The sequence below is a fragment of the Pseudochaenichthys georgianus genome, chromosome 22 (genome assembly GCF_902827115.2).
Source record: "Pseudochaenichthys georgianus chromosome 22, fPseGeo1.2, whole genome shotgun sequence".
NCBI classification, from domain to species: domain Eukaryota; kingdom Metazoa; phylum Chordata; class Actinopteri; order Perciformes; family Channichthyidae; genus Pseudochaenichthys; species Pseudochaenichthys georgianus.
Window position 1 is genome coordinate 20,163,662 of NC_047524.1, and position 26,029 is coordinate 20,189,690.

Below are 26,029 nucleotides of genomic sequence, written 5' to 3' on the forward strand. Positions count from 1 at the left end.
CTCTAATTAAAAAAAAGCAAAACAAAATCCCCCTTTGGCAGCATTGATTAAAATTCCTAATGGGACTTAAAAAGAGAGTGAGAACGTGAAGATGTTGGTGGGTACACCCCTGCTGCAGGACCCCTAAGCAAGCCCCTGATCCCCATGAACTTGCTGCCTCTCTCAGCCAATTTGCCCCGAGGTGTGGGGAACTTTAGACGCCTCGACCCAGTCCGTTAAAGCCTGCTGGCTCTGATAACGGGGAGCCGGGCAGACTGGCTTTCTGAATGCAGAGGAACCGTACTCTCCCACAGTGGTGAGTAATTACTGTGGCTGTGGAGAGCGAGCAGAGATAGGGGATTCCTCTTCTGCATAACTAAGTGGACGGAAGAGAGATGTCTCTGTTTTTTATGCTCTACCTCTGAATCTCTCATGCCCATTTATTCGTGTCAGCAACCACGCTAACGCCCTCCGCTTGGCACAGGCTCAAATATGATATCTGGCCATGGCTGATAGATGGAGGCTGATTTTGGTCCAGAGGCTTTTGGAGCCCTAATCAATAGCTTTAATCAATTAAAGAATGCAGCAACTGAGAAGCAGGAGAAACTGGCCAAGTCTCACACTAAAAGCACCTCTTTGTATTTATCAAAGCGCGCCTGTATCGATTTGAAAAAAGGTATGGAAGGAGGTATCAATTTCAGCACAGTGGCACCGTGAAGATTCAGCCATTTTCTATACCCTTATCTTAACACTGAGCCTGTTTTCAAAGGAGGGAATTTCATGTGTAGATATACCCCTCCATGGCACTGGTGGGCTTTTATTTGACTCTCTGAGAGTGAAGCACAGAAGGTAAGAGAGGTGAGCACTGCAGATTTTGAGCTGTCGCACTTCAAGAAACCCAGTCTGCTCAGAGCAACAGTCCTCTGTCTGCCGTAATGAGGGGGGGACCTGCAGTACCACACTGCCCCCAAATGGTCAGCTGTGGAACTGAGGCGGCACATGCACAGACTGTGCCTTTTATCAGCAACAGGAGGACAATATAAGTGGTGGAAATGCACCACTAGTCTTTCATTTCTTTTAAAACTAATTGAAACGCACCACTTGGAGTAAATCAGGCCTTGACGTTGAACATTTTCAGGCATTATCAGACTGTTATGACTTCCCCAGGTCATATTTAAACTTATTTACAAGATAAATCTTAACTCTGTCTAATTGACTTCCTCACAGCCGGGAACCTCTGTGTATGAGCAAGCACACATAAGCACTACCACATGGTCATGCATTAGCAATGTATTATTATTCCAGTCCATTATAGTTGGGGGGCGCTCATTAGCCGTAATGCTGATCTAAGGTCATTCCCACTGTGCATCGTTCCCATGGGGGTGGCTCTGGGATTATATGGAGTATAACATGGGAGTGATGTGCAAATGGCTTGAGTGAGTCACGGCTGTCCCCGTTGGTTATACTGGCTTTAATAACGTTAACAGATCCTGATCCACTTTAGCACACATGCTCTTTATTTCACCACAGATAAGTAACTGAAGGATGCTGCGCCTCCACAGAGAGGATTTATTTGTTATTGCTGGCCAAGGGAGGGCTAGCCAACGGCTGTGTGAATGTATATCTGTGTCTGGGCAGATAGTGGTTGATGCTCAGCCTGTCACATCTTTCTGCAGGGGGGTCAGCAGGGGGCTCGACCTGGCTGTCTGCCCGGGCCTTCGGGAGCCAGGTGGAAATGTATAGATCGAGTTACACTAGGAGAAACACAACAGTCTGCGAGAGCTCGACTTTATCCTCTACAGGTCTCTAGATGCTAAATCCAGAGCCAAACTATGACACATTTATTTCTGTGCATTCACGTCTGGATTAGCAGGCTAAACTCGGGTGTAATTGGCGTACGATTATGCAGCACAATGAGCTGCCTTTCTCCTAGTTTCCCCCCATAAGAATAAAAGTGCTGAAGCGGCCACAGCGTTTAAATTAATCCTCTAGCTTGAGTATTCTGACACTAGCAAGGCCATAAAGGACTATGAAGAGGGGCCCGGTGCTAGCATGTGCTGTGTCAGCACATTCTCCAGCTGTAGCAGCCAGGGCTCTGGCAGTGCAGGCTGTGGGGGGGGGGGGGGGGGGGGGTAAGGCATCTCCTACTTCCTCCACATCAACCTCATTTGTTTATCCCCTCCTTACCCTTTTGTTCTGTTGTGGCAGCTATGTGTTTTTTTTCTTATATAGGAACTGTCCCTAGTTTGCCCTTAGCTATTCTTATCGTGTCTTTATACTTGCTTTTGTTTATAGATATTCCTTGTGCTGTGTTCTTTGCCATCTTTTTAATAAGATAATGTCATTGTTGATTAAATTGGGAAGGTGTCTGAGAAGTCTTTCAGGCTTCCTTTCTTTTCTGCACCTTGTTCTTCCTATTTTAATAATTCACAAGTTCTTTATTATTGTGAATATAAACTATACTTTAGTATGAGGGCACGTGGTTGTCATCTACACCTTTATTGCTAGGTGTGGGAAACAATACACTGCAGTGTTTTGACAGTGTGGAAATGGCCTTTGTTCAGCATCTCAGATCTCAAGGGAGTTCAAGTTTCTTTCTCCAATTACGCTTGCCTTAGAGTAAGTGACCTAAAAAGACATCTAGTGAAGTCAGTGCCTACAATTTGGGTGTTTTATATTCTATACAAAAAGTATCATAGTAGATATGCATGTCACATGATCTATATACATTTCCTTTGGTTAAAACTACTCATATTTGATTGTGTGTGGGAGAAGTCATCTGATCGGTCAGGATTCACGACAATAATAGGGGTAAAAATCCGATGCACCTTCAACTTTTATTCAACATCACAACTCCGGTAGTAGACATTTGGTTTGAGAGCAGACTATGGATTTCTAGTAGTATGTCTCAACAGAAAAGCACTACAAGTATGAAATGACAAAAGAGAGACAAGGAGGTTAAAACATGGCTACAGGCCTGCATGCACAGAACGATGGAGTATATTTGAGACGTGTTCTCTAGGTGAGTGCTGTACAAAGCGCCCCAGCTACCATTCAAACGGTAGGCCAGTCAATTCTGTGCAGGTAGCATTGTGTTCATAGAGCGGTCTGAAACTGAGTCTGGGGTACATCGCACAGTAGTGTTGGGTAGCATCATGATCGACAAATCCATTCAAAAAAAGGCACAATCCCATCCTCAACAGTCACCCAGCAAAAGCTTAGGAAACAGAATTCATCAGAAACTAAAAAAAACTACAAGTCCCACGGTTGCATCCAACAAAGTGCTCTGGATGGATGGTATAGCAGCAACTTGAGTTACGAGATCGTCAAATTGGCTGAGTGTGTTAGAGTCTGTAAAGCAGTCTGAGTTTCCACTGGTCCTGGGTCAGAAAACAGTCCTAAAGCATGTTCTTTTCTTTTAAAAACAGACAAAGTATGTTTATTTCAAACTAAAACAATATGCACCCAACATGAGAACATGCCTCTGTTCCTTTTCTCCCCCCGGCATGTTATTTCCTGTATGTGTTCAATGTATAATTGGATACAAATTACAGACATTTATTTTGGGGTTACAACATTTTCATGTTTTCATCTTAAATAATGTTCATTTTTGCCAATTATAAGCATCTGTACTTGTCTCACTGTATGCAACCTATTTCTTTCTGCGTGGAAACAGAAAGCATTGTAGGACACCACAAAAGCATTCACTGAAAACTTTGCAGCAGCATTTTAAAAAGAAGAGGAGATAGGAAATGGGCCAGCAACTGCCTTTTTCAAGTATTGTGTGTATTCGTTCCGTTCAGCCAGGATGTTTAACATTCTTCCATAGGAAGGTCAAAGCGCATTTCCCCCATATACAATTGAAACAGTTTGGTAGGCAATTCAATAAAACTCGCCAAGCTTAGATTCATTAAAACGTGTGGGGTTGCATTACAACTTAAAAAAGGAAATAAAAACACAAAGAAAAATGGTCTATCGGTAAATCAGCTAATGAGCCATCTATTTAAGTACACTGGTATTTGTGAGAGATAAAATCATTTGTTATTGGTTATAAGACAGCAACTGACATGAGTCAGTATTCGCCATGTCCCGTGTGGTGGTTTGCTGACATGAGTACAGAGAAGAAGAGACAACTTTACAAAATGATCTTTTACCTACTGAGTGATGATTATGTCCCCTCAGTGTCTGTGACAGTGTCTACCACTGGCTGACTCGCAGCTTCCTCCATGGGCTCACTCTGTTCATTGTCTACGTCCTCAGGAGAGGCGAGCCGCTCCGGATCGCTCTCAGGGAGCGCAGAGTCGGGAGAGGGTTCTTCGGTGGGCTCGGGAAAGGCTTCGGGTGTAGATTCGGCCCCTGTACTATTGTCCATCCCAGCTCCGTTGACCCACTGGGGTTGGGGGGAGGAGGCTCTCTCTTGTGACTCCTCCTCCTCCTCGTCTTTCTGTGGGCTTTCCTGCTCTTCCAGAGAGGGAGTCTCTTCAGGAGGGCTGACGGCTTGTGTGAAGGCCACAGGTGAGTCCTGGGAAGAGGCCTCAATCAGCGGCGAAGCTTGGCTTGGGGTCTCTGGGGAAGCAGTGGTTTTGAAGGGTGACTGGTCTGGGGACAGTGCTGGGGATTGGGCCGGGGACAGGCTGGCAGCCTGAGCCGGGGACTGAGCAGGGGTCTTTTCAGGGGACTGGGCCGGGGATAGGGATGACGATTCTGTTTGTGGAGGAGTCTTATGTTGTGGTGAAGACTTGGCCTGGCTGTGAGACTCAGCTAATGGGCTCTGATCTTTGTTGTCAGGTGAGCAGTCAGGTGATTGGGCTGGGGGTGGGGAGTGGGCCTTCGGTGTCTCAGACAGAGCCGGGCTTTCTGACTCTGGCGCAGCTGCTGGGCTCTCGGAAGGAGGTGGAAACTTAATCTGAACCTCTGATGGGGGCAGACCCAACAGAGAGGGTTTGGCATGAGCTTGAGGCAGGAGCGGGGACTGGAACCGTGACTGAATCTGGGGGTTCAATTTAAGCGGTGCCAGCAGTTTGCCTTGGTTCAGGGTCAGATTGGGATTGAGCGTTGGAGTTGGAAGCAGAGGTGTGGGCAGAGGGAGGAGAGGCGTCCATCCCCCACGATCCCTCTCACGCTCTCTCTCCTTGTCGCGCTCTCTGTCGCGCTCAGGCTCTCTGTTGCGGTCTCGGTCTCTGCCTCGCTCCCTGTCCCTGTCCCTCTCTCGGTCCCGCTCTCTCTCTCGGCTGTGGCGGTTGCCGTTCATCTCCCTCCTGAAGTCAAAATCTCTCTCTCTTTCTCTTTCATCTCTGTCTCTCTGCCTGTCCCACGGGCGTCTTCGCTCATCTAGGTCTTGATGTTGTTCGCTGTCAAAAGGTGCTGTAGTAACAGCAGCAGTAGCAGCAGCAGCACCACTACTACTACTATTATTGCTACTACTGCTACTGCGGTTCCAGGCCTGCGGCCCCCCAACAGCTACAGCATTGCCTGAAACACCTGCGGCTCCCCCTGCTGCTCCCACTGCTGTCCCAGGACGGCTTTCAAATCGATTGGGGAAGTTCTGTCCAGATGGGGGCCGCTCCTCCTGGAAGCCTTTTGCAGGGCTTGGGGCCTGGAGGCCTGCTCGCATGCTATCTCGTTCATCAAAGTCCCCTCTGGTCTGGTTCCAGCGGTTATCAGGGGTGAAGCCTGCGAGAGCCTGCAGTCGTCCCACCAGGCTGCTTCTGCCTGGCTGAGCCCCTGGGGTCTGGAGCAAGGGAGGCCTGCCACCTCCAAGGGCCTCCCTATGGTCTGGTGGAGGGGTCCTCAGCAGGCCTGTGCTCGGCTTCTCCATTGGAGGGAATCGGTAGTCCTGGTCTTTGCCCTCATCAGCTCCAGAGGAAGACTCGTCTTCTGGCTTGGACACACTTTCATTGGCGAGGTTTGGGACCCTGTTGAAGGGGTCCAGCTGAGAGAAGGGGACCCTGGCACGGGCTTGAGCCTGGAGGGAACTCTCGAGCAGGCCAGCAACCTGCTGGATGGGCCCCTGCTGCATGAGGAGTGGGAAGCGGGGTGCCACCCCGGGCTGGAGGATGTTGGGTCGAACATCCAGAGGCAGCATGCCAGGCATCCTCTGGCCGGTCAGAGCAGACTGGTGCAGCTGGTGGCCGAGGGAGGCTGTGGGGTGCATGCCAAGGAGACCCATCCCACTGCGCACTGCGTTCTGCATGCCTGGGGACAAATCACAATGACAGACATTATTGTTACGATTCTCTTTGGATAAACACAAATACCTTTTAGGGCTGCTTATAAAAACACTCAAAGTGTCCACCAGACAAAAACTATTTGAATCTCTCTCATGCTGGAACACATTAGCATCTGCTCACCTTGCAGCGTAAGCTCTGCTGCAGCATCCATACCGTCAGCAGACTGCATTGGTTTTTCATTGGTTGCTTGCTGGACTTGGTGGAACATAGAGGCCATGAAGCCGGCCGGAGGAATCATGGCACTGAACGGAGAATCCTTGACAGCATCTTGGCTGTTTAGCACTGAAGGCTGCACCAGAGCTATAGACGAGAACAGGAACAAAAACATGTAATCCAAACTAATACATTTAAATGCTAAGCCTTGAAATGACATTTCAATTGTTAACACACAATATGAAATATCATATTAGGGTATTATGTCGTAAATACTCACCATTAGCTGCAGCATTCATGGCTGCAGTCTGTGCTGCCTGCATAAAACCTGCAAATCAGAACATGTTTATTGTTAGCTTTGAATTCCTGTAGGTCTGATATGTATTCTTTATATAAGCATTTGCATTATTTACCTGGCGGAGGCTGCGAGGCATTGAAGCCGGCCCTGATGAAGGGTGGTGGAGGCCCGTAGCCTGGGGGGGGGATACCCATACTGACAGGGAAGTTAGGAGGCACCAAACCCACAGCACTGGGAACAGGCTGGGCCACTGGGAGCTGAAAGAGAGGGTTACAAGAGAATGTGAATAAGTCAATGACGTGATGAGTAGCTGCAAAAGCCTCTATCAACATAGTAATACTTCATGCAAATAAAGATGCACCGTCTCCATTATCATCCAATAAAATAGAAAGTGTGGACATACAATCTGCAATAAAACCTATAAACTCTTTTTACAAACAGATTTTTGGAGAAAATTTACAAAACTGATCACATTCATCCACAGATAGAGTGTGTTTAGTACCTGTACAGGCATCATGGTGGCCTGCTGGCTGTAGCTCTCAGTGTGTGTGTTAGACACCGCTGGAGTCTCAACGATGGTTGGCTGAATTATTACTTCCTTGACGGGCTCGGCATTCTTGGCAGCTTCCCACTCTGCAGCGACAGACATTAGAATGAAAACAAAGTTATCAACCATCTTTCAATTGTTTGTTTGGATTTGGAAGTTTAGCTTTATGTTTTCAACTCTTCTTCATTTTTCTACAGAGGGTGTGGAGTTCCCGCTGGGGTTTCTCAACAGATTTGAAGCATTACCATAACAAAGCAAACAACTGGGGGAATTGGGTAGAAGACAAATCCATTTAAGCGATTAAAAGCTGCCTGTGTTTTGGAAATCCGGATTATACTTTCATCATGTGTGTACAAACATGCTAGCAAGTCAACCATGAAAAACATGTATGAATTTCGAGTTGTGTGTAGTTTCTTTTAAAGGGGCAACTACACCTATTTACAAAATTCATACATGTTTGCCATGGTCTAAAACGGTCCAAAAATATGACTAAACATGAACAACTGTCTTCCAAATCCCCAAATAAGGGACTTTAACTCAAATGTGTGAAGGTAATCATGTGTTGCGTGTTACTTCTCCAGACAATGCATGTGGAAAGATGTCATAGGCAGCCGCCAGGGGAAACATTATGACTCGTCATTAGGGGCAGGTGGGGCACGTCAGCAGAAAGTATTAAAAATAATGATTACAAAAAAATATAAAATATATTTTAAGATCATGTTTAATCATCTGATTCGTCTGTACATTGCTGTTTTAGTCTGTGTTCTTCTAATTAGTGTCTACAGTGTGTGCCTATTGAGCTGTTTAGAGCCATGTGGGACAAAACCCGATCATGCCCCTCCCTCTCACTGTCTCAGTGAACGGTGACTGTAAAAACTACATTGCGCTCAGAGTATTGTCCTGTTTAATGTGTGTGGCAACAAAATAATGACCATAGGGGCACTGAGCTGCCATCCCCACCATACGTCATCTCACATCATTCAGAGCTGATTGGCTGTAATTACGTGTCCCGCGAAAACTGTGGTGTGTGAAGAGCAGACGAGAGATGCGTCCTAAAACCAGGAAGTAAGCTGCGCATGGGTGCCCTCCACAAAAGTGCAATGAGATTTCTCCATGGGATTTTAGAAAATAGCGTTTTGTTCAGCATGTCTACCCTACTTTTATCATTTTCGAATCAAAAATCTATTGATTAGATTAGATGTATGATAGACTTTTGAAACTACAAGAACATAAGGAGGACTTTTACAAAAAAGTAAGAGATTTTTGTCCAGAGGGATAGGCAAATGGACTTCATCTTCAAGTCAAGGTAAGACCGCAATTTTATTGAAAATGGGATCTTACTAAGAGAGAACAATTCAATATTTAAATGATAAAATTACATTTTTTGGGTATCCTTTTGTTGAACTGTGTGTTTAAAATTAATCGAAGCATCAGACAAAAAAAGCTTTTGAAAATAATATTATATTTTGATTTAGGTCAAAATATATTTGTAAACCTGAAGAGTCAGTGCCAGTGCCTCACCAGCCATGAACCTCACTGCACGTCACTGCAGAAGCTTATATATACTGTAGGCATCTACGTTTGTTGTGCCCCATCACTTTTGTACATATAAAAACGCCACTGGAAACATTGTACGTACATGGATACATTTTCTGTTTCCTGACTAACAACACTAACATTTATAAAGCTCAAGTGTGTATACAAAAAAGAATCCATCCACAAAACCAGTTTATACTACACTAATGACATTATACTTGATGATATCACAAGTTATAGACTTACTCCTAAGGTTTCTTGCATTGAGAGTCGATCATGTTCACAAATATTCATATATCTTTCCTAGGCAATATCAAAAAGCAGTTTTTCCCCCTTTATAAGAATGTGTGTTTTCACCATCATTAACGGTCTCCTGGTCGATGATTCCTCCCTCAGCAAAGCCGTCCAGGTCATCCAGCTTCACCTTCTCCCAGGGTATGTAGGTGACACCCAGGTCCACATCCCAAAACTGCTTGTACTCCTGCTTTACCCCTTTGTTCAGAGCCCATGCAATCTGAATCAGAACCAAACACAAGAAGGTCAATAAACAGCATTTCTCAATGTCATTTCCGCGGGAGTACAAGGATCCGTGTGCCTGGAAGAACCGCTGGGGAACTACGATAGAAGAAACCCCAAGGAGAGTTAGGATAAAGTTAATTACATTTTAAAAAGGTAATGTGTACCTTGATGACTTTGGAGCCTATCTTAAAGGAGCCAGTGCTGAGCTTCTGGCGAGCGCGATATGCATCCTGTCTGTGGACCATACAGATGTAGGCACAGCCTCTTGGTGGGATCATCTGCACACACACACACACACACACACACACACACACACACACACACACACACACACACACACACACACACACACACACACACACACACACACACACACACACACACACACACACACACACACACACACACACACACACACACACACACACACACACACACACACACACACACACACACACACACACACACACACACACACACACACACACACACACACACACACACACACACACACACACACACACACACACACACACACTACATTACATTACATGGTAGGGTTCAAAACAGGGCATGACCACAGACTGATGAAAAATGTAAATGAGAAAACTGAGTGAAAATGTAGCATTGACGAAAGACAAAGAAATAGGGGATTTAAAAGATAGTTGATGGCAGCTTAAAGTAACTATACTGACCTTCATGTGACAGAGATTAAAGAAGTGGATACAGTGCTGTGACTAAATTAGAGGGTGAGAGGTTTACTTACATTTATAGACTCAATCTGACCAAACTCTTCAAATAAGTTGGTGAGGTCTTGCTGAGTCGCCTTTTTGTCCACCTGTCCCACCCACAGAGTCGTGCTGCACACTTTGTACGGGCAGAGGGGGAAATAATAATTATTCACCAGAAAAGCACTGACGGCAAACATCCATTTTCTGATGCAATGACCTTCCACTGACCACTGAGAGTTTTCGACCGGATGGGAGGCAGTCCTTTCTTCTGCCGTTCCTTCTCTCGCTCGCGGGCGTGTCTCTCACTCGAGTAAGACCGGGAGGACTTCCTCTTGCGGTCTCTGGAGCGTGAGCGGGATCGCTTGCGGTGTTTGCGCTTCCGTGAGCCGGAGCGAGACCTGGACCTCCTCCTCTTGGGAGACCTACGGAGAGAAAACATGGAAACCTTTGGGAATTCTTTCCAGATGGACTTTTGTGTTTGCAGTCACACTGCAGCACTGCACCCTTTGACTATCAACACCGGTTTTCACATTTCAGTTTTGCATTGAATGTTTCTCCACTTATAAATGCATTTATTTGTGCCTAGCCAGTGTTTGAATTTAAAGGATTAGAGCAACTGCATTTTACAAGCTTGTATAGGCACATCATCGCTGCCCTCATTGACTATTTGAAAAAATCCAATGAATCACAGTAATCCAGTTTACAACATACGTTGACTGAACTACTAGGCAGAATCCAGATTTAGTTCCCAATCTCAATAAATGTAATGAATAAAAACACTCTCTAGTTAGTCTTTAATTAATGATATATATTTTTTCCTGGGCCAATCGAAGAACATGGGTTATGTAATTCTTCTTAAGTAGGAAATGTAAAGCTATAGTGCATAGTAAGGAGTGAAATTATCACTATCTTGTACCAATTTTAAATCTGACCTTCAAGGTCAGCACTTTTCAAACAAGGTTAAAAAAAAAATCAATGCATCCCATAAAAACAGACAATTCAGCAATATTTCATGTACATTTAGTAAATGTTTTTACAAAATGAGATTTCAGTTATAAATGGGACTGACCTAGATCGTGACCTTGAGCGTGTTCTGGAGCGCGTGCTTACGATCTTCTTCTCCTCTGCCTCAAACGTATCCTCCTCCATACCATCTGGGCCCTCGTCCAGATCCATGTCCTGAAAAAGACGGGGTTATTTTTACCTTCTACAGAGATGGTGAAGTAAGAAACTATTGTAACAATCACATCTAGGCTAGGGATGGGAACGATTAATCGATATGAGTTATGTATATTTTTATAAATATTTTTTTTTTTGGGAGGGATGCCTAAGTTGATTACATATGATCAAATTGAATAATTCAATGTATACGACAGTGCCATAGCTAAGTGTGTTCGGTCTAAAGGTGTGTTTTGCTCCGCTCACCGGTCCCTCACAGCGGGCAGAGCTGCAGGTGCTGATCTCTCTCTCGCGTCCGGTTCTACTTCACTCGATGGATTATGTCCAAATCCATCAGATCTAGTTAGTTCTAGCCAATGATATGGCTGCTGCCCCTCCCTACACGCAGATCAGATCACGCAGACTCAAACCTCATCTTATGCCCAAATGCGCTCCGCAGCCGTTGCGAGGTTCCGGCGCCAACAGTTCATGAGCGTGCTCCCCCGCCCCCTGTCAACACTCGCAACACATGAGTGGCCAGCCTAAACAACAATAAGCGCTGCTTGGCAACCGTGTGTGGCGGCAGTACATAGACATTTTGACAGGAGAGATTTAGTTTTGCCGGTATTCAACATATTTTCCAGTCATAGTCCGGTAATTACTGTACTTTTCAGACTATAAGCCGCGACTTTTTTTTTTTTGTACAGCTAACGGCCACTAGGGAACCTCCTAAATCTATGGATTTTAATGGTAAAATTAACCACCTTTAACACTATGGGCTCTATGACCGGTCCGCGCCCGCCACCTTTAAGCGGCGGGCTCCAGCAGGAAAAGCTGGAGGCCGGAAAAGAGTGAGACAGGTAGCGCGCCAAAGTAAAAGTGGAACCGAGAGACAGAACGAGAGCAAGACAGACGGACAATTTAGCTGCTGCGGCTTATATGCAGGTGCGCTTTATAGTCCGAAAAGTACGGTATTTACACTCCAAGGGAGTCAAACTGTGATCACCAGTTCAATACATTTGACAGATTCGACTTGGTTTCTATACTTATTTGAACATGTATTTATTTATCTCCAAAAGTTATTGCATTTTTTTTCTCCAATGTTTTGGGTCTTTTTTTTGACCCAATTTTTATTTATTTTTTATAGGATATGTACATTTCAGTTAACCGGTTAACCGTTTTTTGGGGGGGTCGAATATACATTTTCTTTTAAATTCCCATCCCTAATCTAGGCTCAAAGCTTATTAAACGTACCTGGTTCAGTGCTAAGACTTGAACCCCATTTTCAAAAGAAAATAATATGTTTTGTTTATGTCCCACTGGTCATGCATACCTGCTGTTGGTTGTCTATGGTGTCATCCAGCTTGTTGTCCTGTTCAGAAAGCTGTTGCTGGCTGCCGCTCTGAGCATTTGAGTTCTCATGGCCGAAGATGGAGTCCTGACCTTCCATGCTCATCGCCTGGAGAAACAACAATAGCGCTGTAGCTGTTGTGTGTTTTCATTTATTAAAAAGTTAGGTCCTAAGGTATGTGTGAGGGACATTGTGTGATGTCGGAGGATGAGAAGTTATCTGTTGGAGTAGGGTGTGTTCTCCCTCTGTGTGAGTAGCCTACTGCATACTGTTAGTGTTTTTTACTTGCACAAGTGAAACATAATTTAGCAATTTGAGAGGCATTTACTATCCCGTATGGTTACAGTGCAACCTGGGATAGATCTGTTGAACCTTTTCAACTTCCGAGTACACCATCAGTTCTGAAGAAACAGCGATCTGTGTGTGGACCTACCTTCTGTTGGTGGTGCTCTAAAAGCTGCTTCTGAAACTGCTCCAGGTTCTGCTGCTGCAGCTGCTCGGCCAGCTGATGGAAGAGGGAGCTGGGCTCCGACACCATGGGCCTGGAAGTGATCGGATCAATTAGATTAATCGAGGTGGTTGACAGTGAAATGACTCTTGATCACTATTTAGCCAAAACGCAATGTACTCACATCTGAGATGACGAGGATTCCTTTTTAGAATCGTCACCGCGATCAGAATCATTCCCAAAATCAAAAGGACCCAGCAGTTTCTGTAAGAAACATATAACATAATTATATTAGGGGACGTCTGTGGATTAAAGGAAGAGGACTTTTCACTTGCTCACTGCAGCTTACCTTATTAAAAGAGGAGACCCTCTGCTCCAGGGGGTTCATGCTGTTGGCAGTAGCGGCAGCAGTGAGTTGGGCTGTCAGAGCCTGCAGCTGCACCACCAGGCCTGCGTCCAGGGCCTGCAGCAGGGAGGGCTGCGGCTTCTGCTGCTGCATCTGGAGGCTCTGCACCAGCTGCTGCAGCTGCAACAGGTCACAACACAGGGTTAGAGACAGTTGTATAAAGGAAATAAATAAAGTCTTATCTAATCTTAAACACAGGTTGAATGTAATAAAATAGATTTGCTTTTATGCTACTTTATACTTCTACTTTAGTGCATGATGGAGGAAGATTTACGTTTGATGCACTCAATGTAATAAACACTTGAAGTTAGTTTATACATCTAAAATGACATTATGCTTATAATAAAGTTAATAAGTATGCAGAATTGGATCCATATTGACAAACTACAAGATTAAAATGCTCTTACGTGTATTTGTTAGAGATAAAAACTGGGAAATATACAGTATTCTATAAAGATATAATACTGTCAAAAGGGCCATTCTGAATTCTGAAGACCAAAGAATTTCAACTTTTTCTGAAGTAAAGGATCTGATTACCTGATCCACCTCTGACCGTAACAAAACAGTGACAGGGTAATGGTTTGAAAGTGGAGCTCCTGGAGGACCCGCTCACTAACCTGCTGTCCCTGGGGACTCTGTAGGATCTGTGCCACAGCAGCCACTGTGTCTGTGTTGTTAATCTGGGAGGCCCAGTCAGGCAGACCCTGCACGATGTTAGCGGGGGTCGCAGGAGTAGCTGGGCTGCCTGGACACAGAAACAGAGGGGTTACAATGTGAACCATGAAGTAAGCTCATTCTGTTGTTATATCAAACAAGTTCAGTATCCACATTGTCAGAGTGTATATGTATGTATTTGTAGGGACGGGTGGCGCAGTGGTCTGTGCATCCGATCATCAGATCAAGGGGGAGTGCTGGGGAACTCCAGTTCGAAACCCGCTCCCGCCACTGCGTCAGGCCGTTGTGTCCTTGGGCAAGACACTTCACCCGGATTTGCTCCTGTGGGTATTGTCCACAGTACATGTATAATACCAATGTATACTTGTAAAAGCGCCTCGATGACCTCGAGGCGTGAAGATGGACGGTGTGGCGCAGTGCGCTGTGCAATGATCATCAGATCAAGGTCTGCTGCTGCGTCTGTAAAGCCGGTGGGTCCTTGGGCAAGACCCTTCACCTGAACTTGCTCCTGTGGGTATTGTCCACAGTATCTGACCATTGCATGTATGATGTGCAATGTGTGTATATGTAAAGCGCTTTGAGTCATTGATAATGCGCTATAATAAATGTAAGGAATTATTATAATGATGCATGTCTCTTGGACTGACCAGGTGTTGTGTTATTGACTTGAGAAGCACTGCTGGGCATGATGGGAGTGACAATGGGCGGGGCGATCCCTGCCGCCATGTCCAAAAGAGGCTGGATGATGTCACTCTTGAAGACCGCATTCTTCTGCCACAGGTTCAGGACTCGCACTATCTTACTCTGGAAACACAGACCAAGAGAGCAAAAGCAACTGTGAAATAAGGGTAAAAGGTAATCACATGTGCGACCAAAAAAATTGCTGATGATCGAAGAAAATAGAGTTTATAACCATGTTAAAAGATAGAAGTCTGACAGAATCACATTTATAAAACAAAGGCTTTTATCAGATGCTTTTTTTTTTTATATATATCACTAATTTTAAATGCATCATTAACTATATTTTCATTTATTTCACTTCAACTGCCCTTCACATATTGCGGGCCAGTTCACTTGGTCGCAACAATGAAATAAAGTGGGGCCCATTTCTATCCGTGACCTATTCCTCAAAACACAGCTTTCTGTAAAACGGCAGCATAAATCAAGGGGTCTAATACCCTCCCTCATGAAACCATGACAAGATACAAAAGCCACATAGGGGAACACAAAGCCATTAAAATCTGTCTGACCTTATCATCTGATGGGCAGCGGTAGAGGTGCTGGAACGTGGCGATGATGTTCTTGCTGAAGCGTGGAGCAAAAACGTCCTTCTCCATGCCAAACTGGTGACGCGACTGCCTGACGATGGAGTCCACCACGTAAAGGCCGGGCACCTTGTATTCTGGTTTGCACTGTCGATGGGGAAATGGAGAGCTGAGTAAGGATCATTTTATAACAGGGAACATTTTTGAATGCAAAACTGAAATGATGTTGTACCTATTACGCTGATAAACATAAGCATACAAATAAAAATCGCTTTCAAACTCAATGTATAAACGTTTAAATAACAACTCACCTTTTGGATGAACTTCTCCACACTCTGGACAACATGCTTGTAGAACTGAAAGAGAATAAACAAAGATTTTGAGTTTTATGTACTTGTAAAAAATGTATACATTTAATTTCATCCTCAATGCTGTTTAATCCTCATTTAGAAAGGATACCTCTTTATTGTATGGTAAATTGTTAATGTAGGAAGGTGTAAAAGAGTGAGCAAACAACACAATTATTTTTCTTGAATGGGTAAGAATGGGTTTAGTGAATGTTCCTCTACTGTTCCTTTGGTGGCCTTTGCCAAGTATCTTATACAGGAGCAGAACATTTTTTAAAAAACATAAAAAGAGGAGGACATTCTTTAAATGTTCCCGTAGCTAATAACATAAGACAAATGTTTGTATGTTAGCAAGTAAGAAAGCTTAAAGTAACTCAATTAGAATACAATTTGAAAAGAGCAGAATGTCTAACAGGTGGGTCATTCCATAGTCTTGCTAGATTCTGTCCATGCACTCTTTTGTCAAATAGGGCTATTACTACATATGTGACCTGCTCTATTGAAATCAGTCGCATTGACCCGAAGACACATTTTGAGTTGTATACACTGCTGGAAAGAGGAGATTCCTAGCTTTCTAATGATATCAGGATTGTTTTTGTACTCCAAATATTAAGCAAAATATGTCACATTATATAATGACTGTGTATAATGACCGAGTCATCATTTTGAGAAAAAGGCCTTCAAAGTGTTCTCTTCTCTGGAATCCATCGATTTGATTGATTATTAGCGGAGCAAATTATAAAAATACTACGGAGGGAAGATCTTTTCGTTTGGATTACTGGTCTGGGGGAAGCTCGCGAGTGTGTGTGTTTGTGTGTATTGTGTTTGTTTCCCGGAGAAAACCCTCACGAGAAACACCGGATGTTGTTATGCCTGCTGTGACGTTAAGTTACTCCATTCTCCGCTTGTAATTATGCCGTTACAAGCTTCAAAGTTGTATTTATCATCTGAATTTGCCGAAACAAGTTTAATATTCTGAAAGTCAAGACTTTGTTTAATTGAAATCAGATGAAAACAAACTGTAACGGACCCTGCCGTGTTATTTATGATTACTATACGCGTACATCCATAATATCACCCGGAGGGCGGCGCTGCGGAAGAGCAGATTGCGAGTGAGAAGTGCCTGTCATCTTCCCTTTACAAGCTTCAAAAATGTATTTATCGTGTGATTTTGGAAATAAAAGTTTCATATTCTGAAAGCCAAGACTTTGTTTATTTAAAATCAAACAAAACACCCGAACCCCGGAAAAATAGTTTTTTACGCAAATCCACGTTTATTTTGAAATGAGCCGTTGCGACTTCCGACTGATTTCGATAGAGCGGGTCACATATCATCTCCAGGCAGCAAGAGGTGAGTAGAGGTTAATTGATAGCAGGCAGTGCTCTGTAGTTACTGGGTGAACCTTTATTAAATGTTTATGACAGGCTTAACTATGTAATATATTGTTGTTGTGAGGTGTGACAAGACACACAAATATAGAGCTAATAACCAAAGTTATTAACCTCAATGTTAGTAAATAGGCGCTTTCACACCGGAGTACTTTTCCCAGTATAGTTCCGAAAATGTGCGTTCACACCAAAAAAATCCAAAACTAGAACTTAGTTCATGAGAACCTTTCCACCCCCTTTTCAGTCAGGTACTTTCATGGGAGAAAAAGGTTCCCATTTCTGATTGGCTGGGCGGATTGCAAACCACGCCCCCGTAAAAAAAAAGAGAGAGAGCACCGGTTACTTGTATTTTTGTTGTTAGCATCTGGTTAGCTAGCTGCTCTAAAAGACATAAGGAGCCGTTTCAACAACAAGGTGGAGGGAGATAAATAGCTCAGGTGAGGTTAGGGACTCTCTGAGTGTTTAGATAGTTAATGTTAGTCTAAGTTATCTCAGTGGGTCTCAAACAAATATGTGTTTACAAATTATGTAAACACATATTTCCAAGGCACTCCTTTATAATTATTAGGATAAATAAAAACAGGTTTGAAATCATTCCAATGTATACTATAGGACAGTAAACCAAAAATATCGTTTAAAGTTGGAGAGATACAGAAATATGCATAAATAAATAAATAAATGTTAAAGGTGGGGTAGGTAAGTTTCAGAAACCGGCTCGAGTGCACTAACATTTGAAAGTACACAGCCGAAAAGAATCCGCCCCTTCCTTCAGACTTCCTTACAGAGCACCTCCTCCAACACTCATGAACGCGCACATGACGTCAGCAGACTGGTGAAAGTGGCCGCCTGTTGCTGGCGAGTCATTGAAGTACTGCTGCAATGCACGCCCAATGATGGCACGAGATACATTTGTGCGTGCACGAGATGGAAGGCTGACAGACAGGGCGGCAATCCAATCGATTGGTCGTGCTTTTTACAGTATCACGGCTTCCACAGATGACTTTTTTTTATGGATTTTTTGTCAAAGCACTTCAGATATTCATTGCTCTCGGGATGTTAAGAGCATTCCATGGAATGGAACAAAAAGTGTATCTCGAGCCGGTTTCTGAAACTTACCTACCCCACCTTTAACTGGTAAAATAAGATATAAATGAACTAAAATAAGTTACATTTATTTGTTATTAGCTATGGTAGGTTATTGGTTATGTTCACATACTTATTTGATTATTAAAATGTAAACCGGTCTTTTTCATATGGGTGTTTTAGAGTTGTACCCCCTAGATCAGGTCTCTAGTAATTGTGTGCTCAAAGTGCACCAGATTGAAGCATTTTACTTTAAAATGTTAAAAAAAAAATCTTCCTGGGGGGCATACCCCCGGACCCCCCTGGAGGATGTGACATCCACCCCCCAATTAAAACATGTTCATACAATACTGAATACATTTGAAGTTATTTTGACGTATATTACCTATGTCAATAAGTTTCTGTTTTTGTAGTGTATTTGTAGAGATGTTTCATTTAATCTTTATATATAAAATCTCGCCTAGGGCAGCAAATTGGCTAGAACCGGCCCTGCCTCAAGAGCATTTCTTGTGCTGGCAGACTCAGAAACAAATTCGGTGGGGCGCACGCACTAAAAAATTCCACGTGCTCCGCGCTCACATTATGCTGAGCCCACGTGCCTTAGCACCGCTGCTATGACTCCATCCTAGGGGAAACATTGTGCTAAATTATAAGCACACTGTTTGCTCTAACAAAGTTTGATATTATAAAACACACCTTTTGCAAATAACTACGCACATCATTCAAAATGAAAAGCCTGTGTTTTGTTTGCTGCCATCCAAACACCATACTCAATAATCAAGTCACACAAAACAAGAATGCAAATGTACCCAAACAGATAATAGACCAGGGATCGACATTAACGACTGCCCGATGGCCCGGGGCCATCTAGTATTTAGCTCGGGCAATGAAGCCTCACCTGCTGGTTGCCCGATCGGGCAATCTATTATGCCAGTATCATGCAGCTCGCGGATCAGTAATGAGTGACCCGACAGTAAAAACTAAACATATCTATAACTAGTTTAGGTAGTTTGAGGTAATTCCAGCTCTCCCCCAGCCCCTGTCAACCAAGGTGTGCCGCAAGGTTCGGTGCTCGGCCCCCTTCTATTCAACATCTACATGCTCCCCCTCGGTGAAATCATCCGCCGACATGGTCTCAACTTCCACTCCTATGCCGGCGACACCCAACTCTACATCAGTACCAATCCATCACCCCAGCTACCCCCACTGTCACTTGTCAACTGCCTCCGCGACATCCAAGCCTGGATGTCAAAAAATCTACTTAAACTCAACAATAACAAAACAGAGCTCATGGTTGTGGCCCCAAAAACACTGCTCCGGAAGGTTGGAGATCTGCTCCTCACCATCGATGGCGGCTCCATCCACCCTTCCCCTGAGGTTCGCAGCTTGGGCGTCACTCTGGACTCTAGCCTCACCTTCAACTCCCACATCAGGTCTACTGTCAAAACCGCTTTCTTTCACCTACGAAACATCTCCAGACTCCGGCCCTCTCTCCCCGACCCCGTTGCAGAAACATTAATTCATACCTTCATCTCCTCTCGTCTGGACTACTGCAATGGAGTTCTGTTCGGGGTCACCAGCAAAGCCCTGGACAGGCTCCAGTACGTCCAGAACTCTGCAGCCAGGCTCCTCACCCACACTAAGCCCTGGCAACACATCACCCCTACCCTCATCCACCTTCACTGGCTCCCGGTCATGTCACGCATCCAGTACAAACTCCTCCTGCTAACTTACAAATCTCTCCACTCCCTAGCCCCTCCATACATCTCTGACCTCCTTCAGCCCTACACCCCCTCTCGTCACCTGCGGTCCTCTGACAAAGGGCTGCTCTCCATCCAGCGCTCCAAGCTGAAAACATTTGGCAACAGAGCCTTCAGTGTCGCAGCCCCCACCCTCTGGAATTCTCTCCCCTCTGCAATCAGGAATGCAGAGACTCTGGACACCTTCAAAAGACACCTCAAACACCATCTGTTCACTCAGGCCTTTGGCCTCAACTAATATACAGTACTCAGCAACCTGTTCCTGTTTTGTTTTCTTCAGCCTATATATCTGTATGATTATTATTACTTTTTGTTGTGTTACTTCCCATTGTAAAGCGTCCTTGGGTTTCGTGAAAGGCGCTATATAAATTGAAATTATTATTATTATATGACTACCTGCTTATTAAAAGACACCTAAACAATAAGTTTTCCTCTTTGCATGAGGAACACATACAGCTCCTAATGCATAATCAGGCTACAGCCGGTGTATTTTATTATGTGAAGCACTAAATGGTCTTAGAAAAATATCGACTCTTTGTTTGTAGATATCTACTAAACTAAAGCAAATAAAGAGAGTAGGCCTGTTATACTGAGTGATATATATTTTACACACTGCTCTGCTTTCTGCACGGACCTCACAGCTGTTCTCACTGTAAACATCGCGTTGCGATGAGAGCAGGTTCTAAAATAATATCCAGGGGATGCATGCAGAGCTGTCATTGGCTGAGATAAGTCCGGCCGTGCGTCACGCCTCCACCGTTCCCGGAAATGCATCCGCGGAGGAGCCGTGGAGGAACCATCAGTGTATCCTCGGTTATAGCTCCTCCAGAGAGCCTCCTCGACGCTCGATCCTCGGTGTGCATTTAGAGAAATGAGACGTCCTTCAAAATGGCGCGCTGAAATTCATTTCCGGGTCACTACCGGAGGACCGAGGAGTCGAGGAGGGGAAATGTGAGTATTGAGAAGCCTCTAAGGACTCTTTATCATCATTGGCAAAACTGTTATCACAACTTTCCTACAAGGAAATAGTGCTGCTTGGTGATTTTAATTGGGACTGGTTAACTTCTGTGTCAGAGGATTTTAAAAACCTGTGTACCTCTTTGAATTTTACCCACATTATAGACTCCTACTCGCCCAAATATTAAGTCCCCAAATAAATCCTCCTTAATTTATCTAATTTTAACAAATGTTCCACATAAATACTCATCTGTGGGAGTATTTGCTAATGATGTGAGTGACCACTGTGTTGTAGCCACAATTAGGGACACTAAGGTCCAAAAGGTTAAACCACGTATCATCACAAAGAGAAACAAAAAACACTTTGTGGAGCAGGGTTTTTTACATGATCCGTTTGATTTTGATTGGGGTAGAATCAATTTGTGTGCTGATGTAGAAACTGCATGGTCTTATTTTTATCTTGGTTTTATGAAAATTATAGATAGACATGCACCCCTGCGTACATTTGAGTGAAGGGACGAAATAATCCCTGGTTTTCTGCTAAACTGTCCAGTCTACTTCATGAGAGAAATAATGCTTGGGCTAAGGCTAGGAAATCAGGCTCAGAGGTAGAATGGCTACGTTTTAGGCAGCTAAGAAATAGCTTCACATCTCAAATAAAAAGTGCTAAATCAAAGTACTATTTGTCAGTTACCACAGAAAACCTGAATAATCCTAGGAAATTTTGGTAAGTCATAACATCGATTTCCACTGGTGATATCCCAAATGAGCTACCTCCGTGCCTCACCACAGCATCTGGCATTATATCAGACAGGGATACTATGCTAAATTGCTTTAATAAGCATTTTGTGTCTTGTGGCTCTCTGTTTGATTCTGTCACTGACTGTACTTCTGCTTCTGTGAACGCTCCAATCCTTGACTCTGAACAATGTGGTCTGGAAAACCCTTTCAGTTTTACTCCTTTAACTATTGGTATTGTTCATGAAGCATTATCCAAGTTAGATCCTAGGAAACCGGCTGGCCCGGACAACTTAGAACCTTTCTTTTTAAAGATAGCTGCAGATTTTATTGCTCCACCTCTTACTTCTCGTTTTAACCTCTCCCTCAGCACAAATACAATTCCAAAAGTATGGAAGTCTGCTTATGTCTTGCCTTTACTGAAAGGAGGGGAGGCAACTATTTTAAATAACTATAGGCCAATCTCTAAATTGTCAGTTCTGGCCAAGGTGCTCGAACGACTTGTGAGTGAACAAGTAAAGGAGTTTTTATGTATAAATGATATCCTGTCTAAACATCAGTCAGGATTCAGAAAGAAACACAGCACCATCACTGCGACAATGAAAGTGGTAAATGACATTACTAGTATTTTAGATAATAAGCAGAGTTGTGCAGCTCTGTTTATTGACCTTTCCAAAGCATTTGACACCGTTGATCATCGCATTTTAAAGCAGAGGCTACTCAGTATTGGCATATCCAGCCATGCAGTGGGGTGGTTTGTGAACTACCTCTCTGAAAGGTCCCAATGTGTTCATTTTGATGGACTGTCTTCTGAGTGGTTAAACATTTCTAATGGTGTACCACAAGGTTCTGTTTTAGGACCACTTTTATTCTCCATATATATTAACAGCGTAGGTGATAATGTGGATGAAGCTACTTTACATTTTTATGCGGATGATACCGTGATGTATTGTGCAGGTCCCTCCATTAAAGAGGCTGTTGTTAAATTACAGGCTGTTTTTAACACTATTCAGACTCAGATCTCTGAATTAAAGCTTCTTTTAAATGTGGATAAAACCAAGGTAATGCTCTTTTCAAAAGCAAAAAAGACACCAGAGCCTGTTTTAGATATTGTAACTACGCAAGGAACAAAACTTGAAGTTGTTGCCTGTTACAAATACCTTAGTATCTGGCTTGATGATTGTCTCTCTTTTAAACTTCATGTCAATAACCTGCTTAAAAAAAGGGTTAGGCTAGGGTTCTTTTTCAGAAACAAGTCCTGTTTCTCTCTTGAGGCCAGGAAAAGGCTAGTCACTGTGACCTTTTTACCTGTGCTGGACTATGGTGATTTGTTGTATATGAATGCACCTGCCAATTACCTGAGCAAATTGGATGCTGCGTATCACAGTGCTCTGAGATTTGTCACAAATTGTAAAGCGTTTACACATCACTGTACACTGTATACCAAGGCAGGCTTACCATCACTCTCTGTACGGAGGCTCAGTCACTGGTACACTTTTATTTATAAAGCTATGTTGGGCAAACTCCCGTATTACATCTGTTCTCTGGTAAAGCGGAAAGTTGCGGGCAGCTATTGTCTGAGATCGCAGGATGTGGTCTTGTTAGATGTGCCAAGAGTGAGGACTGTCTTAGGTACAACGGCTTTTATGTGCGCAGCTCCACTTGCTTGGAACAGCCTACAGTCCAAATTGAAATTGAGAAATTTTATTTCTCTGAATGTTTTTAAGGCACGTCTGCACGAGATGCTTTCTGACACTATGGGTGTTTGTAAGTATTGGTGAATATGTAAATATGATGTCCTCTATTGTTTGTTTTTATGTTGTTTTTATGTTTCATGTGGAACTAAATTGATGCAGGTCTCCCTTGTAAAAGAGATCCATGATCTGTCTGAATAAAGGTTTGAAATGAAATGAAAAGTGCCGCTATGCAACCGGGTGACCCATGTCAATGGGTGACATGTCACCCATTGAGCATGTTTGGGATGCTCTGGATCGGCGTATACGACAGCGTGTTCCAGTTCCTGCCAATATCCAGCAACTTCGCACAGCCATTGAAGAGGAGTGGACCAACATTCCACAGGCTACAATCAACAACCTGATCAACTCTATGCGAAGGAGATGTGTGGCACTGCGTGAGGCAAATGGTGGTCACACCAGATACTGACTGGGTTTCGGACCCCCCCAATAAAGCAAAACTGCACGTTTCAGAGTGGCCTTTTATTGTGGCCAGCCTAAGGCACACCTGTGCAATAATCATGTTGTCTAATCAGCATCTTGATATGCCACACCTGTGAGGTGGGATGGATTATCTCGGCAAAGGAGAAGTGCTCACTATCACAATTTTTTTTCAGATTTGTGAACAATATTTGAGAGAAATGGTTATTTTTGTGTATATAGAAAATGTTTTAGATCTTTGAGTTCATCTCATGAAAAATGGGAGCAAAAACAAAAGTGTTGCATTTATATTTTTGTTCAGTGTAGTATAATAGTATAGCCAGTATACTATTATATATATATATATTATATGTATAGCCAGTCTATGGTCTTGACCAACAAATGAAGTATTTCTTATAGCTATGCAGGGCAAGCAAGCGAGCAAACAAGAACAAACAAGTGAAATGAAGAATACAATTTAAATGGTAAAATATAATATTGTGGTGGTTCATCTTATAATTCAGTCTAGAGAATGCACCAGACAGCATCTAAGACCGGCAAAAATCTAAATTTTCTAGGGGGAGGTCCCCCAAACCCTTCGTGTGCGTCATTTCATCCGCGCGCATTTTTCAGGGCAATCTCTATTGGGCTCAGGGCCATCTGTAAATTAGCTTAGATGGCCCACATGGCCATCTCCCAAAATCCTTAATGTCATACACTGCAGACACAAACTTTATAAATTAAAGTATACATTGGATTTAGGCTTACTTATCGGTGTGCACAGCAATAGAGGGCTATAGAACGAGTTAAAGAGGAAATTGAAATATACAATATTTTGTTTAACATCCAGTTACTAAGTTCATGTCATCTTGAGTTTAAGTAATCGGCCATAGTCTATTTTTACACATCGTTACAAATAAAACACTCCAGACTATACACCATACAAAGTATATTTCAAGGGATTTCATTTATCTTGTATTGAGTGTATGTGTATTTATATGATTTTGTGTGTTTTATCAAAAGATCCCCTGTTTCAGAAATTGTGGTTTAGCAAATGCAAAAAACTATAAAAGCTCAAGTTTTGCAATTTGCCCGTAGATGGAGTCAGAGTGCAGAGGACTGCATGATCAGTTAAAAAACATTTGTAATCAAATAGACCACATGTTGAAACATGGTCATTTCAATGGTTTGAAGCCACAGATGAAACCTGTCATTCTGCTGTTAAGATGATAGCATTTTACTAAATGCACATAAGATATTTCCATAGTGAAATTAATCATATTCCATTTTGTAAAGATTTGTTCTAAAACAGCAAAAGCCTCATGTGGAAATATTTCTCACTTGAAAATAAACCATTTATCCAATCAAAACAAATACATCCCTTATTAATAAACACATCTAATTGTGGTTTAGCAAATGCAAAAAACTATAAAAGCTCAAGTTTTGCAATTTGCCCGTAGATGGAGTCAGAGTGCAGAGGACTGCATGATCAGTTAAAAAACATTTGTAATCAAATAGACCATATGTTGAAACATGGTCATTTCAATGGTTTGAAGCCACAGATGAAACCTGTCATTCTGCTGTCAAGATGATAGCATTTTACTAAATGCACATAAGATATTTCCATAGTGAAATTAATCATATTCCATTTTGTAAAGATTTGTTCTAAAACAGCAAAAGCCTCATGTGGAAATGTTTCTCACTTGAAAATAAACCATTTATCCAATCAAAACAAATACATCCTTTATTAATAAACACATCTAATTAATACCACCTTGCACAATTTGCTGGAACAATCACAAATATTAAGCTTTTAATTCTGCACTCAAGGAAATCTGACTGAATCAATTGGTGTCACTCAAAACACTATTAGCAATATAATATTAGGAATAAGGTTTCAGCTGCACCAGCCATTGTGCTTTTATCCAGAAGCCTGAAATGGTTTCACTGAAAAGATCAATAACCCGAGAGGAAAGACAACTTGAAGACTGCTGTTATAAAACCAAGCAGAATGACAAGAGGAGCAGCGTGAGCCTTCATTAAGTAGAGTAAACTCATCTGAAGACAAGTGCATCACAAGTCTCAGCATGCTTTGACAATAGGGATGCTCCGATCGCCAATTTTGGGGCCGATCTCCGGAATCAGTATCGGCCGATACCGATCCGATCGAGTGAGCGGGGCCAATGGGGATCTTCCATTTAAAAAGGCCCGGACACACCAATCTGACAACAAATAACTAACACAGACGGACCCCGACTGTTCTCTGCATTTTGGCCATGTGTCGCACTGGAACACACCGCAAAGAA

At 43.1% G+C, this 26,029-nt stretch overlaps 1 protein-coding gene across 1 annotated transcript in view; it reads right to left on the bottom strand.

Annotated features, from left to right (window-relative positions):
• tiam2a (TIAM Rac1 associated GEF 2a) overlaps positions 1-26,029 on the bottom strand; it is a 123,971-nt gene that overhangs the window by 83,930 nt on the left and 14,012 nt on the right. The window contains exons 3-20 of the mRNA XM_071207151.1: positions 15,608-15,652; positions 15,282-15,443; positions 14,679-14,835; positions 13,974-14,101; positions 13,300-13,476; positions 13,135-13,214; positions 12,936-13,044; positions 12,485-12,610; positions 11,063-11,172; positions 10,222-10,415; positions 10,029-10,129; positions 9,427-9,540; positions 9,101-9,257; positions 7,163-7,293; positions 6,776-6,917; positions 6,643-6,690; positions 6,330-6,509; positions 4,134-6,174 (exon numbers count right to left, since the gene is read on the bottom strand). Coding sequence (XP_071063252.1) covers positions 4,148-6,174; positions 6,330-6,509; positions 6,643-6,690; positions 6,776-6,917; positions 7,163-7,293; positions 9,101-9,257; positions 9,427-9,540; positions 10,029-10,129; positions 10,222-10,415; positions 11,063-11,172; positions 12,485-12,610; positions 12,936-13,044; positions 13,135-13,214; positions 13,300-13,476; positions 13,974-14,101; positions 14,679-14,835; positions 15,282-15,443; positions 15,608-15,652 — 4,188 coding nt within the window. The 3' untranslated portion in view covers positions 4,134-4,147. The remainder of the gene's footprint in view (positions 1-4,133; positions 6,175-6,329; positions 6,510-6,642; positions 6,691-6,775; positions 6,918-7,162; positions 7,294-9,100; positions 9,258-9,426; positions 9,541-10,028; positions 10,130-10,221; positions 10,416-11,062; positions 11,173-12,484; positions 12,611-12,935; positions 13,045-13,134; positions 13,215-13,299; positions 13,477-13,973; positions 14,102-14,678; positions 14,836-15,281; positions 15,444-15,607; positions 15,653-26,029) is intronic.